The 12,550-nt window shown below is 43.6% G+C and overlaps 1 protein-coding gene across 3 annotated transcripts in view; it reads right to left on the bottom strand.

Moving 5' to 3' along the window:
• rims1a (regulating synaptic membrane exocytosis 1a) overlaps window positions 1–12,218 on the bottom strand; it is a 133,342-nt gene extending 121,124 nt beyond the window's left edge. For all 3 annotated transcript variants that reach the window (XM_085428968.1, XM_085428966.1, XM_085428967.1), the window contains exons 1-2: window positions 11,688–12,218; window positions 7,622–7,696 (exon numbers count right to left, since the gene is read on the bottom strand). In XM_085428968.1, the coding sequence (XP_085285094.1) occupies window positions 7,622–7,696; window positions 11,688–11,848 (236 nt within the window). In that variant the 5' untranslated portion in view covers window positions 11,849–12,218. The remainder of the gene's footprint in view (window positions 1–7,621; window positions 7,697–11,687) is intronic.
• Window positions 12,219–12,550: the final 332 nt, after the last annotated feature.

Raw genomic sequence — 12,550 nt, 5'->3', positions numbered from 1 at the left:
ACTGAGAACTAAAAGGAAATTCTCAATCTGTCCTTGTTGTATAGCTGAGCTTTTCAAACAGTTTTAACAGTTACTTTAGTCTGACAAAAGCCGAATGACGAATTAGCGCTTCCAGTCAGAGACTGAGGCTACGTCCACACGTACACGGGTATCTTTGAAAACGGAGATTTTCCGTTTTCGTTTTAAAAAATAATCCGTCCACACATAAAGGCAGAAATGAAGGAAAACGCTGCTATGAACATGCCAAAGCAGCAGGTGGCGCTAGATTCCTAACCGTGCAGAAATGTTGGCCAATCAGAAGTCTAGAAGCCTCGGTGGGAAAAAGTAAACAAAGCTGGGGCATAGAAGCAGAACAGAGTCGTGTGTGTGGACGGACAGTAACTGTGTGTATATGTAAGCATTTAAACACTGCAGAGAGTAGAATTAACAGTATTGTAGAAATTCATTTCACCGAAACAATAACGTGGCGCACAGTGTGACGCATGCACCAGTTTATTGTATTTCCAGACTTGCTTTCGGCACAATTTACAGTGCACGCTACTCTGTTTTTTGTCAGACTTGAAATAGCCGAAATACCTTCACACTACGGAACTTCTTTGGCTCTTCCGTTCGACAATCTCTCCGGCATTGGAACCATCATCTGTTTTCTCTTTGGTCACGCTCGGTTGATTTTTCTAGTCGGCACACTCATTTCCTCCATTACCCGGGCGGTACGGTGGCTGGCTGCTTCCCAAACAAACACACGTGCGGCTTGGTACTTGTGCTGTACGTAACAAGTCACGCGACGTGACGCTGCGGCTGTGATTGGTTCGGCTCTGCGCTACTTAATTTGGATTGGCTGACCTTTTTTTTTTTTTTTTTTTTTTTAAGAGGACAAGAGCGGCGAAGTCTATCGCGATAGTTTAATTTCTCTATCGAGTAAAAGTTATATCGCGATACATATCGTTATCGTTCTATCGCCCAGCTCTAACATATACTGATACTGATAAGTACTCACTGACGCATCACCCTCCCTACCCCGGATCCAACGCCACCTCCAACGCTTACCTCCCCTCTGATGTGGACATCGGGTCAGTTGGAGGTGCAGTCAAAAGATTGCAGCGGTCCCAGATCAGATGTACACACTGGAACACTTTCCCATGTTGCTGTCTGTGTTTATTGTGCTATGGTGTGTTGATATCTGTGCATTCCTGTATTATCCTTCTGTGTTACACATTTCAATGTTTTTTGTCCTCGCTACCTAGCCTGACCTGTCTCCCCAATGTGATGTTTGTGTATTGTATGTACGGTCGGTAAGGTCTGTCATCTCGGTTGTGGGCAAAAGACCTGCAACTGACAAATAAAGGCTATCCCATCTCATCTCATCTCAAACCAGGTACCATGTTATCTAGGGTCTTTAGACTGACTGTGCTAGACGCACTCTTTTAATTTCTCTTGCTGTAGCTATTTAGCTACAGCTAAATATTACTGACACTATGTTAGCAAAGAGGAAAATGCAAAACTATTGATCTGTTTTGGAAAAGATAATTTTTAAGTAATGTTAAGCTATACTACTACTATAAATTCAACCCAAGTGCAGCCTAGTGTTTGGATAGGAATTAAAAACTTTATCCTATCACAAGCCAGTTACAGCTAAGGAGAGATTATCGATCACAGTAAAGATTAAAAGCTGAGACATACAGTGATTGGCCACAGCTCCATCACCACACCTGTAAATGAAAGCACAGCTCTGAGTTTAAGTCTTACCACTATCCAGGTGGACGGGTTAAAAAATAATCCAACAACCTAAAGTTGTTATGAAAGATGAAAGTATCATTTACTCATACCAGGGTGTAACGTAATTGTTGTTTTTGTTGGTATTTTAACTCTAAGGTGCCTCAAGTGGCCAATCTAGGAAGTGAAGTTTTTGACATTTTCACATTTTGTTCATTTTTGTAGCCCAGACGCTGCTAGGTGGTGTCTGCCCAATGCATTTTTATTTAAATTTAACCAAATCTCAGAAATTACATGTATGCTTATAGTAGCTCAGCAGTTATTCCAGTGGTTGCTTTACAGACATGATATTGTCTCTATCCCAGTTCAGTGCTCCATGAAAGGCTGAAGGAAAAGTGACTGTAACGTCTGGTGTTCACAGGAATTGCGTTGGGAACACTAACCAGATAAGCGCAGATTGTATAATGTTAAAAATGAGGGTCATATTGTGGGATTCCTCAGAAAAGCAGATGTGCTCCAGCTGACTTACTCTGTAATCCCACCTCACTTTCTGATCCAGCGACACACTCACACACACTCCAACACACATACAGTGCAAATAGCACATAAACAAGCTTTATCCTTTGATCATTGTGTGGCAAAAAAACAAACAATTTCTGGCTGCAGACGTCACTGCAAACAGGAATGCATGGAAACCCGGTTTTCAGTCCACAAATAAGCCAACGAAGACGGGGGTCCTTGTATGACATCAAAGAGTGTTTTTAAAGCAGCACTGGCAATTCAGGTCTGTATTAACGACTATTGATCAAATAAGCAGACTTTAAAACACACACACACAGACACACACGCAGCGGTGGAAAGATGATCACTGAGCAGTTCCATTATAAAGAATTGTTTCTGACCAACCCATCAAGCATCCAATTCCCACTAATTGGAGATGAGATGGGAAGGGTTATTTCGGAGAAAGCTAACCTCTAACCACCTGCACTCTCAGTAGGATGTTTGCTGGAAAGCTTGCTAATGAACTGGAGTGTTCAATTTACAAGTATGTAGAAGTAAATAGGCTTTGCTGGCAACGCTAAAGCCCAAAGTATATTTCACACAATAAATCTACACATGAAAGTTTCATTTTTGCAACGTTAGTCAATACAGAACCATTGGAGTTTCCTAGATAATTGATTGATACGAGTATTATGATCAAGGTTCAAGGTTCTGGCGTACTTGGATTGCCTTATTATCATAGTCGCCAACAAACGACTGCACAAGCTCAGAAAACAGACGTTCCTTCATACAATCCTGGATCAAACTCATAATTGACTTTTTTAATAATAGATTGTGTTCAGTTTTTCATAACTTTGTACTGTTTTAACTAAAGGATGCCTATTGAAAAGCTGAACATTATTCTACTGGTTAATGTTGAGTTTTGACTTTCACTTCCTTAAGAAACCAACAAAATACTACGACAAAATAATTTGCAGTACTTTATTCCAAAGTTGGAATAAAGACGGCAGGAAGAAGTAACTTTACTGATAAGCACTGTTTGTAGGTATGCCATGAAAACATTTAATGATATACTGAACAAAAGGACCTTCACCCTATAGATGAAAGCTCAGCCTGACGATATATCATTTCTATTGAAAAGTACTGACAAGGTGTCATGGTCCCTGTGCCTCACCAGCTGATCCTGTATTAGGCAACATGTGTTTTCTCTCTCTCTCTCTCTCTCTCTCTCTCTCTCTCTCTCTCTCTCTCTCTCTCTCTCTCACCTGCCGGGGCGGTGCTCATTTTGGGCTCCCGCCCCTGGCCCACGCACCTGCTGCCTATCGGGATGATCACAAGGCCGATTTAAGACAGCAGCACTGTGTCACTCGTCGCTGGATCGTTGAGCTATCAGCGTCAGTCGCTCAGTAGTTTGTGAATCTGAATCTGTGAGATCGTTCCGTCTGTTCGCCTCTAACTGAAATTTCTGTGTACAGATCTTTCCCGGACCTTTCCCTGCCTGCCTGTCATCCCGTGGACGAGTGAGTGGATTGTGTTTACCCAGTGTGGGGAGTGAAGAGACAGAGAGCCTTTGGAGGGCGTCAGCTTCCCGTCTTTCCCCTCACATACCCCGGAACCCTGGACCCCCCTCCCCTCCCTCCAGCACGTTGTAAATAGCATCACCTGGTGTCGTTGTGTAAATAAATTTGTAAACCCTGTAAAGAGTCCCGGTCTGCGCCTGAGTCCGTTAATTAAAACCTGACACAAGGGGTGGAAGAAACAATCGGTACTGTATATCTCACAATAATTTCTGCAGCAATACAGGGACACCAAATATTGATATTTTATTAAATAAATCAAAATACTGTGGGAATGCTATGAGTAAGAGGTCTCATCTAATCCACCACCATCCTGAGATAACGCTGGGTGAGTAAACTTACAGTATATTGAATCGAGTCTGAATGAGCCTTGGCCAATGAGTGTGACTCAAGGAGACTCGACTCAACTGTCTTAATGGGCTCAAATTGTATTCTGGTTATATATCTATAGAACAGGAAGACAGCTTACATATCTTTTGACATGTCTATCTAAAATCTCCAATCATTATACACTGGATTGAGATCTGATGATTTTGACACTAATCAAACCATTCAGTGACCCATATACCTAAAAAATGGGTGTAGTGTTATTCTAGGAGACCACTCCATTGGGATAAAAATGTCTTATTGTCATAGGATAACGGTGATCACCCCAAAAAACTTTATTTTGATTTGCAGTGGCTTTTTCCCCTAAAGCTGGGGTATCAAACATAGGGCCCGGGGGCCAAAATCAGCCCGGCAAAGACCCCAAATCTGGCCCACTAGATTAGATTTTGAAAGAGGGCATACGTTTTGGACTTTTAACTGTATTTTTAAAGGTGGAACAGCTTTTGCTACTAATAAAGACCTTCCCCATGACCATTTGTATGACACAAAAGTAAATAAGTAATAGCTTAACACTGAAATGACAGGAAAGTTCCTGTTTTTCACTATCTACTATAGAAATTTCAGTTTTTTACAATGGGGCCACATAGAAAAAATGAATTTTTAGTGAATTAACAAAATGTTTCAATTTAATAATAATAATAGGTTATTCTGGCCAATGCACTACTAGAACTTTTTCTGTATAATAATATTAAGATGTCTCAGGTATCAGGTCAGGGATAGCTCAGTAGGTATAGTGGTATAGTGGTGGCCCCATGATCGAAAGGTCGGGGGTTTGATTACAGCTAAGCAAGGTACCATCCGTACACACTGCTCCTCGGGCTAAATGCAGAGAGGAATTTCCCAACGGGGATCAATAAAGTATACATTATGATTAAGTGTGTAGTTATACTTCTTTACACTTATCGAAAGGGGGAGTTTCACTGATCCAGCCCACTAGAGATCAAAGTGGGCTGTACGTGGCCCACAATGTAAAATGAGTTTGACATCCCTCCTCTAAGGGGACAAATGGACCCAAACCATGTCAGCAAAATGTCCCACACAGTAACATGACACTGGATTCTTTCAGTCTAGTTCAAGTGTTTTTTTCTTTTATATGTACACTATGCTGAAACTGCATACGTAAAAGATAGACAAAAGTATTGGACAACATCTAAAAAACTGAATTCGAGCATGGTACTGTAATAGAATACCATTCCTGCAACAAGTCAGTTTGTGAAATTTCTTTCCCCATAATAGAGAGTCCATGATCCCATGATGTTTCCTTGATGTAAGTGGTATTTTTACAAAGTGAAAACATTTTAGAACCACAACCACTCAGCCATGAACTCACGTAACATCACAGAGCGGGGTCACTGAGTGCTAAGGCCCACAGTGCATAAAGGAAACCAGCGATCAGCTCCTATACCTGCACAGGTACAAACCTCCTGTGTTAAGGTTAGCATAAAAACTGTGCACCAGAAGCCTCGTGGCATGGGTTTCCATGGCTCCTGCAGGACTAATGTGTAGGTTTCCCAAGCTGTTGTCCATATGGTGTATTATGTAAAGAATACAGGCTGATCTCTATAGATATGTATCTTAATCAGAAATCTTAATTCCCAAAAAATGGGTCTAGACATCAGCCCAATAAATCTAGTATGAGCCAAACTATAAATCTAAGCTAACAAAAATATAGTGATTCGTAGTTACAAGTGATTGAATACTAATAATATATTACTATAATAATTATGAATACTAAATTAAAGTGCAAGTGTGATAAAGATCTTTGGTTTGAAGTTTAGCTTTAGTGCAATATATGATCATGCTAACCTTTGACAGAGAAGAGAGACTGATTATTATAGAAGAAGGTATTATTAGATTGCTGTATCCTCTTTTACAGTGAATGAAATATAAAACAGAGTTAAAAGAAAAAAATAACTAACTGGAAGAGACCTCATTTTCACTTAGCAAGCAGCCACCAAACAGCTAACAGCCAGTTAGCTTGACTGTATATAGGGAGAATGTTTTCCAGGTAGAAAGCTGCATTATGCTAGCTAAGGGACAGTGCTTACCTTCTCTATGTTACATAGTAGGTGAGCATAACAGTTTCTTCTTTTCATTCTTCATCTCTACCTAAAACTGTTTTATGTGTCTTCAGAAGCATGCATCCATCCTAAAAGTTTGTGTACAGCACCAGCTTCCACCAACAAAGCTAGTGAGTAAATATGACTAGAACAAAACCTAGTTTAGATACTCCACTGACATTTCCATTCATTCTAAAGGAAACGATAAAGCCTTTCAGGTGAGACATTGCTGCTAATTCAGCTTTTTAGCAGTCTTTAGGAGGCATCATTTCCCATAACCCCCAGCGCTTTGTGACCTCAACGTCACAGCTCAACAGAAGAGTACAGGGATCACAGCTAGCTGACAAGTCCATAAAAAAGACTGAACACTTATAGGTTACTAGACAGCAGAGATTATATCAGCTAAAACAACAAGAGGATTACTAAGCATTTAAGATATGGACGAAATCAAATCACTATACTCTCCCTGACAATCTTCAGGTTTTTCTAATGAAACCGGAAGTTTTTTTCTGCCATCATTAAGTTTGAAATGCCAAAGATTGTATAAATTCAGAAATCTGCATCAAAATCAAAAAAATTGTTACATTGCATCTGATTTTAGAAGGCAAGAAAACGAAACATAAATCCCATTTGCTTTTGAAACTTGGATTTAAGGATCTTAGGTGGGTTTTTTCTAAAGGAAAATGATGCCTCATGTTGCATAAATCTGTTCGAACATGTGAGAGGAAGATGACGCGAAAGTCACACAACCGCATGATAGAAGTCATTCCTCCAGACGAGCAGTTTTGGCAGAAGAGACGAGCAAATTGTGAGACACACAGAGCATCTGAATCCAGCCTTTAACCAGCCACTCTACGGAGGAGGAAGATAACATCAGCTAGTCTCTAATGACTCAGGCTCTGGACTGGACTCATCAGACCAACCATGTCCTTCTTTACAGCGGAAGCTCTGTAGGTTGCCGCCTGACAGATGACAGACAGCAATTGGTCTGTTTGTGTGTGTCTTAGAGACACAGAATGCTAAAATAAAAGTTTAATAAACATAGAAAATAAATCTAAACGTCTAAATGACGTGCCGTGTATTTCTGTTCCACTTAAGGTATTATGCAAATTGCATAATAATGGCTTGAGTCACACTTGCAAAAAATAATCACCATCGTGCGTGTTTATCTTTAATACCGCTGATTCATCTGAGGTGTAAAACTGAATTTCACAACAAACATGAGAAACACCGTCTCGATTGGAGATTGAGGCCAGAAAGGCGACTTGATGCTAAAGTGACGCAAAAGCAAATATTAGCTCGCATTTTTAGCAACTTAGGGCCAGTTCCGCATCGATGGGGTGGTATTGACCTGGTGGTTAAAGAGTAGCTGTTGGCACTCACCGGACGTCGTTTTGCTGCGGGGGTTTCTTCTGTCCAACCAGGTTCACTGTTCTGGCTTGGATAGGCTTTTCTTCTCTGAAAAACACAAAGTTAGAAAAGTGCAGTTAGTCCAGCGTTTTGCTATGATTTTGTTTGATTTATGTGCTTCGTCCTTCTAACATTGAACAAGTCACCAGTGACAGCCTTGGGGTAAAGGCTAGGGTTAAGTTCACGTCTATCCCTTTATAACTTCTACAAGGCATCTGCCCTGAATCCTACTGTCTGACAAAGCAGGGCAGACCTGTCTTAATGTTTCTCTCCTATAAGCTGAAACATCTAAGCATAACAATTAGTCCAGAATTCAGTTACATATTGGTTCATTTTGGTACATTACATGCTAGCTTGTAATGTCAATAATTATCTTGTTATCTACATAAAACTTTGTGCCCTGGCATTGTTTTCTCAGTCCTTATTCAATTTTCATCCATCCGCTTCCACTTATCCTTTTCTGGAGCCTATCCCAGCTGTCATAGGACGAGAGGCGGGGTATACCCTGGACAGGTCGCCAGTCTGTCGCAGAAAACCATTCGCGTTCACACTCACACCTATGGGCAATTTGGATTAACCAATTAACCTATCCCCACAAACTGCATGTCTTTGGACTGTGGGAGGAAGCCGGAGTACCTGGAGGGAACCCACGCAAACACGGGGAGAACATGCAAACTCCACACAGAAAGACCCCGGCCTGATGGCGGAACTGAACTCAGGACCTTCTTGCTGTGCGGCAACAGTGCTAACCACCGTGCCACCGTGCTGTCCCTTATTCAATTTTATTTTTTCAATTTTACTTGTTCAGTTTTAGCAGAAATCTGCTTGAAACAGGTTCGAATCAACACTTTTTATCTTGGGAACAATCGGGATACCGCTAGGCATCGATGACGGGCCTTAGACAACACTGACATGCTTTCAGTATGTCCACTGACACATCCACAGTGTGATTCAAAACCATCTCATCCATAAACATGAACAGCAGGCTCTGATCAGTCTGATCACAGAGGGAACTCAAGAGAGAATTCCCCGCCAACACCCACGCTGTCTAAAACAGAAGACGTTTCTTTTTATTGTCAATACCGTGGGTACCCTGCTCGTTCATTATGAGACATTTTTGGCACATCAGGAATCGAGATATCTCTTCTACTGACAGTTTAAGTGCTTATACACTGACAGTAAAGGTAGCTTCGAGAACCTTGGGTTACCCCGATGTATAATATGACAATTCTTTCAAAAAAGGGGGTAAAAAAAAGTACTGTTTTACTTTGTACGTGGTACAAAACTCATAGCGAAACATCCTTGGGTTGTGTAATTCATCATAGCAAGCATCAAGGCTGAATATTTCATGTTAAAGATTCCACTGTGTTAGCGTAAAATCACAGCCTAATATTTGGTACAGTAATAGATTCAATATTATATGAAACTACAACTTATTTGTCAATCATACAAAAGGCAAAGTTCAGCATCCTCATAGCCTACATGACGGTTAGAACTACTAAGCTGTATCTTAGGCACAGGCTAAACAAGCACATCTTCAGAAGCTAGAAGATGTGTTTCTAGAAGGTGTTACAGTTCAAATAAACTCTCATATATGCACGGTTCCTCTGTTAAAGGCGTACATATGCCAGACAAGCAGAAATTCCATAAGAGGTGCTTGTCTAACTAACTCTAACCAGGTCAGCAGTCAAATTTGAGCACATATCACATATGTATAGTACAAAAGATTCTTTATCTATTTGAGCTTCTGGTATTTCCTCTGTGTTTTGTCTTCAAGGTGAGACAAGTAACACATGGAACCCTCTATAAAAATAGAAAAATAAGTTATCAATTTGAGGAACCTTTATCATACAGTACTTCAACATTGTACACCCATCAGGCAATGGTTCTAGGATTTGAGTTAAGTTGATGTTTTTTTCTGTTTGGAGCAGCCAAAGTCCTCCCATAGTCTGGTGACTTGTCAGGAGTGTACCCCAGGTCTTGCCCAATCACAGCTAGAACTGGCAACTCTGAATTGGACAATGTTTGAGAAAATGGATGGATGGAACAGTGAAATGAAAAAGCTTCTAGAAGAAAAACTGTAATACCAAAATGGAAGTATGAGACTTTGTACAATTCAGCATGTGGCTTTGAAGCCAACAATAACTCTACACCTAGACGGGTCACCAGCAGCAACCCCGTTTTAATGGGTAATGGCCATGGAGTTTCTGCTTAACACTGGATAAAATGCACACATTTGTACTATTATGACATGCCTTTATATTGAATTTAAACCAGAGTGTGGCCAGAGACACCACTCATCGATTATTGAAATTATTATTGCTTTCGATTTCCATTTTTCTACCTCAGATCATTGAAAGCAGAATACAAATCATGCCCATTATTGCTGTGGCTTTAAAGTGAGGTTTGCACGCATGCACTGTGAACATATGCGCATTAATAGAAAGTAAACTGATGTGAGTATATCTTAAACAGCTCGTAAGTGGAGCGTATTCTCTGCCTCTGTTCATTACAGCCCACACTTCCCTACTCCTGGTACACTTAGCACACATGTATTAGTCAACCAACCAGTGCAGCTTTTCAGTGCAGACCCATTCGTACGAACATACACACACAAACACACACACACACACACACACATACACACTGCTTTGCTAACTCAATCCAAACACTGGTGAGAGGAAACAGTGCTGAAGCCTATATAGGCTTGGACATGTGTGTGCTGACAGCCTTATCCGCAGCTTCCTCACTATGACATGAGTGAATCCACAGCTCTTTAATACATCACTGAAAATGATGCATAACCACTTAGGGCCGCAGCTATATACTGGACATTTCCTTCTTTAGAAGCAATGAATCGATCTTCCGTTCCAGTGCTGGGCCATCGTTCTGCACAGAGGGCTTAAAATAGAACAGGGACGTAAAGCTTGAGGAGCGCCTCTCTTAGGTGGGTCGTTCTGCCTTTCTTTGTACATGCATGCGTGCGGCTCCCGTGCATAACGTGCAGAAAACATGAGAAAAGGCGTCGCTTAAACTTGATGCATTTTCTGGTCCTGGGGGTGGGGGGTAAGGAGTGTGGGGGATGGTGGAGGGGGGGTGAACATATAGGTTCGTTCCTGCGCCGATTGCTGCAACAAACTGGAGCAGACTTTTCTCCATTTAATGTGGGAGAGAAGAGGTAGGATACACACAGCGATGTAAGTCACTCTTGATTCAAAATAACATGACACAGGCACCTTTTCCTTCCCTGCTAGAGGCCCACTGTTTCTTTAACAGCCTGTGTGATGTCTGCTGCAAGAGCACTGGCCTACATACAGTGCATAAGGCTGGGAAAGGCTCAACCGCACCCCAGAGCTGAGAACAGCAGCTGTTGAGATGGATGCTGCACAGATAAAAGCCAACAGGGAGGGCTTTACTATTCTCAGCGCCAGGCTTCACTGAGCCTCCTGCAATTTCCTGCTGAAATATTTCAGGGGAAGTACAAATACTTTCCACCTGACTCGGGCAGTGGCGTTGGGTGACGATGACAATCTCAAGGAAAGAAGTGCAGAAGAGAAATGTGTATGATTCATCTGGGAGGATGCTGCTGCTGCTGCTGGGTGACACACCCCTTCCCTTCTTCTTCTTCCCTCCCCTAACAAGTTACACCTGAGCCCTCACATCCAACGGGCCTGCCCACAGGAGCGTTCCAAATCTGTGAACTGGACATGCATGGACTAAAGCCTATGAGGTTCCTCCGGCACAGAGCTGCAGGCTACGTGGGCCTGTGAGTGAGTGTGTGGAGGGACCTGCAGGATGTACACACACACATACACACATGCATACATGATCACATACAGTGGAGTCCTGCAGCACGGGTCCTGCAGCTGTCACATTGTGTCCATACAGAGCAGACTTTCATGGACTTCAGAATGGAAACTGCCCAGGTCTAGTCTTCCTCTCTCTCTCTCTCTCTCTCTCTCTCTCTCTCTCACACACACACACACACACACACACACACACACACACACTCACTATCTTTTTGCTTTCCCTCTCTTACTTTAACATGGCCTCCTCTTTCGCCTCTTCCTCCCGCTGCCGAGCCAGCACAGCCATGATGATCTTCCTCTCGTCCTCCGTCAGGTGACTGAGGTCCGGCTCCGGGATGGCCGGGGCGACGGGTGGGCGCGGGCCGCCCCGAGGGCCCACCGAGGCAAACATCTTCCCCGCCGCCGCCGCCACCACCACCACCACCACCTTGCCCCCTTCCTCTTCCCTCTCTCCCACCTCCTCCTCTTCCTCCTCCTCTTCCCTCCTAGCCTCTGTCGGGATCACGGATAGAAAACCCGCTGGCGGAGCCCACGGATCACGACATGGCCCACGGACAAAGCGGCGGTTGGAGCATCTGATGCGGTGTTCCCATGACGGTGGCGGGGGGCACCCAGGGCGGCGGCGGCGGCGGCAGCGGGCTCGGCGCTAGCTGCGGTAGTAGTAGTAGTAGTAGTAGAGGTGGTGGTGGTGGTAGCGGTGGATGTGGCGCTTTGGTTCCCGGTTTTAGCCGCTCCTTCTCCCTCTTGCTGCTCCGCTGTCTTCTCCCCCCTCCCACCGCCCGCCCGCCCGCCTCTCCCCTCCACCGCCTCCGTTTCACGGGGAGCCCATGTCTCCGGCGGCCGCTCGCTCGCTCGCTCGGGATGATGACTCGCGGGAGGAGGACCTCTTTTCCTTCCTTCAGGCCGGGCAGAGAGGAGGAGGAGGTGGAGGAGGAGGGGGGAGCGGGGGGGTGGGGGTCCCCCAAAGGCGGCTCAGGTCTTCGCTCGGTGAGCCGGGGCCGGCTGTTTGGCTGCGGGGCGAGGCGGCGACTTCTTGTTTTCCAGCGCCGCCGCTGATGCTGCTGTCAGGGAGACGAAACAGTCAATGGGACCG

This window comes from Rhamphochromis longiceps, linkage group LG13, assembly GCF_057381845.1.
Source record: "Rhamphochromis longiceps isolate RC_006_pf linkage group LG13, R_longiceps_female_GT1.1, whole genome shotgun sequence".
Lineage (NCBI taxonomy): Eukaryota > Metazoa > Chordata > Actinopteri > Cichliformes > Cichlidae > Rhamphochromis > Rhamphochromis longiceps.
Note: the sequence above shows the minus strand (reverse complement) of the source record. Positions and strands in the feature narration are given on the sequence as shown.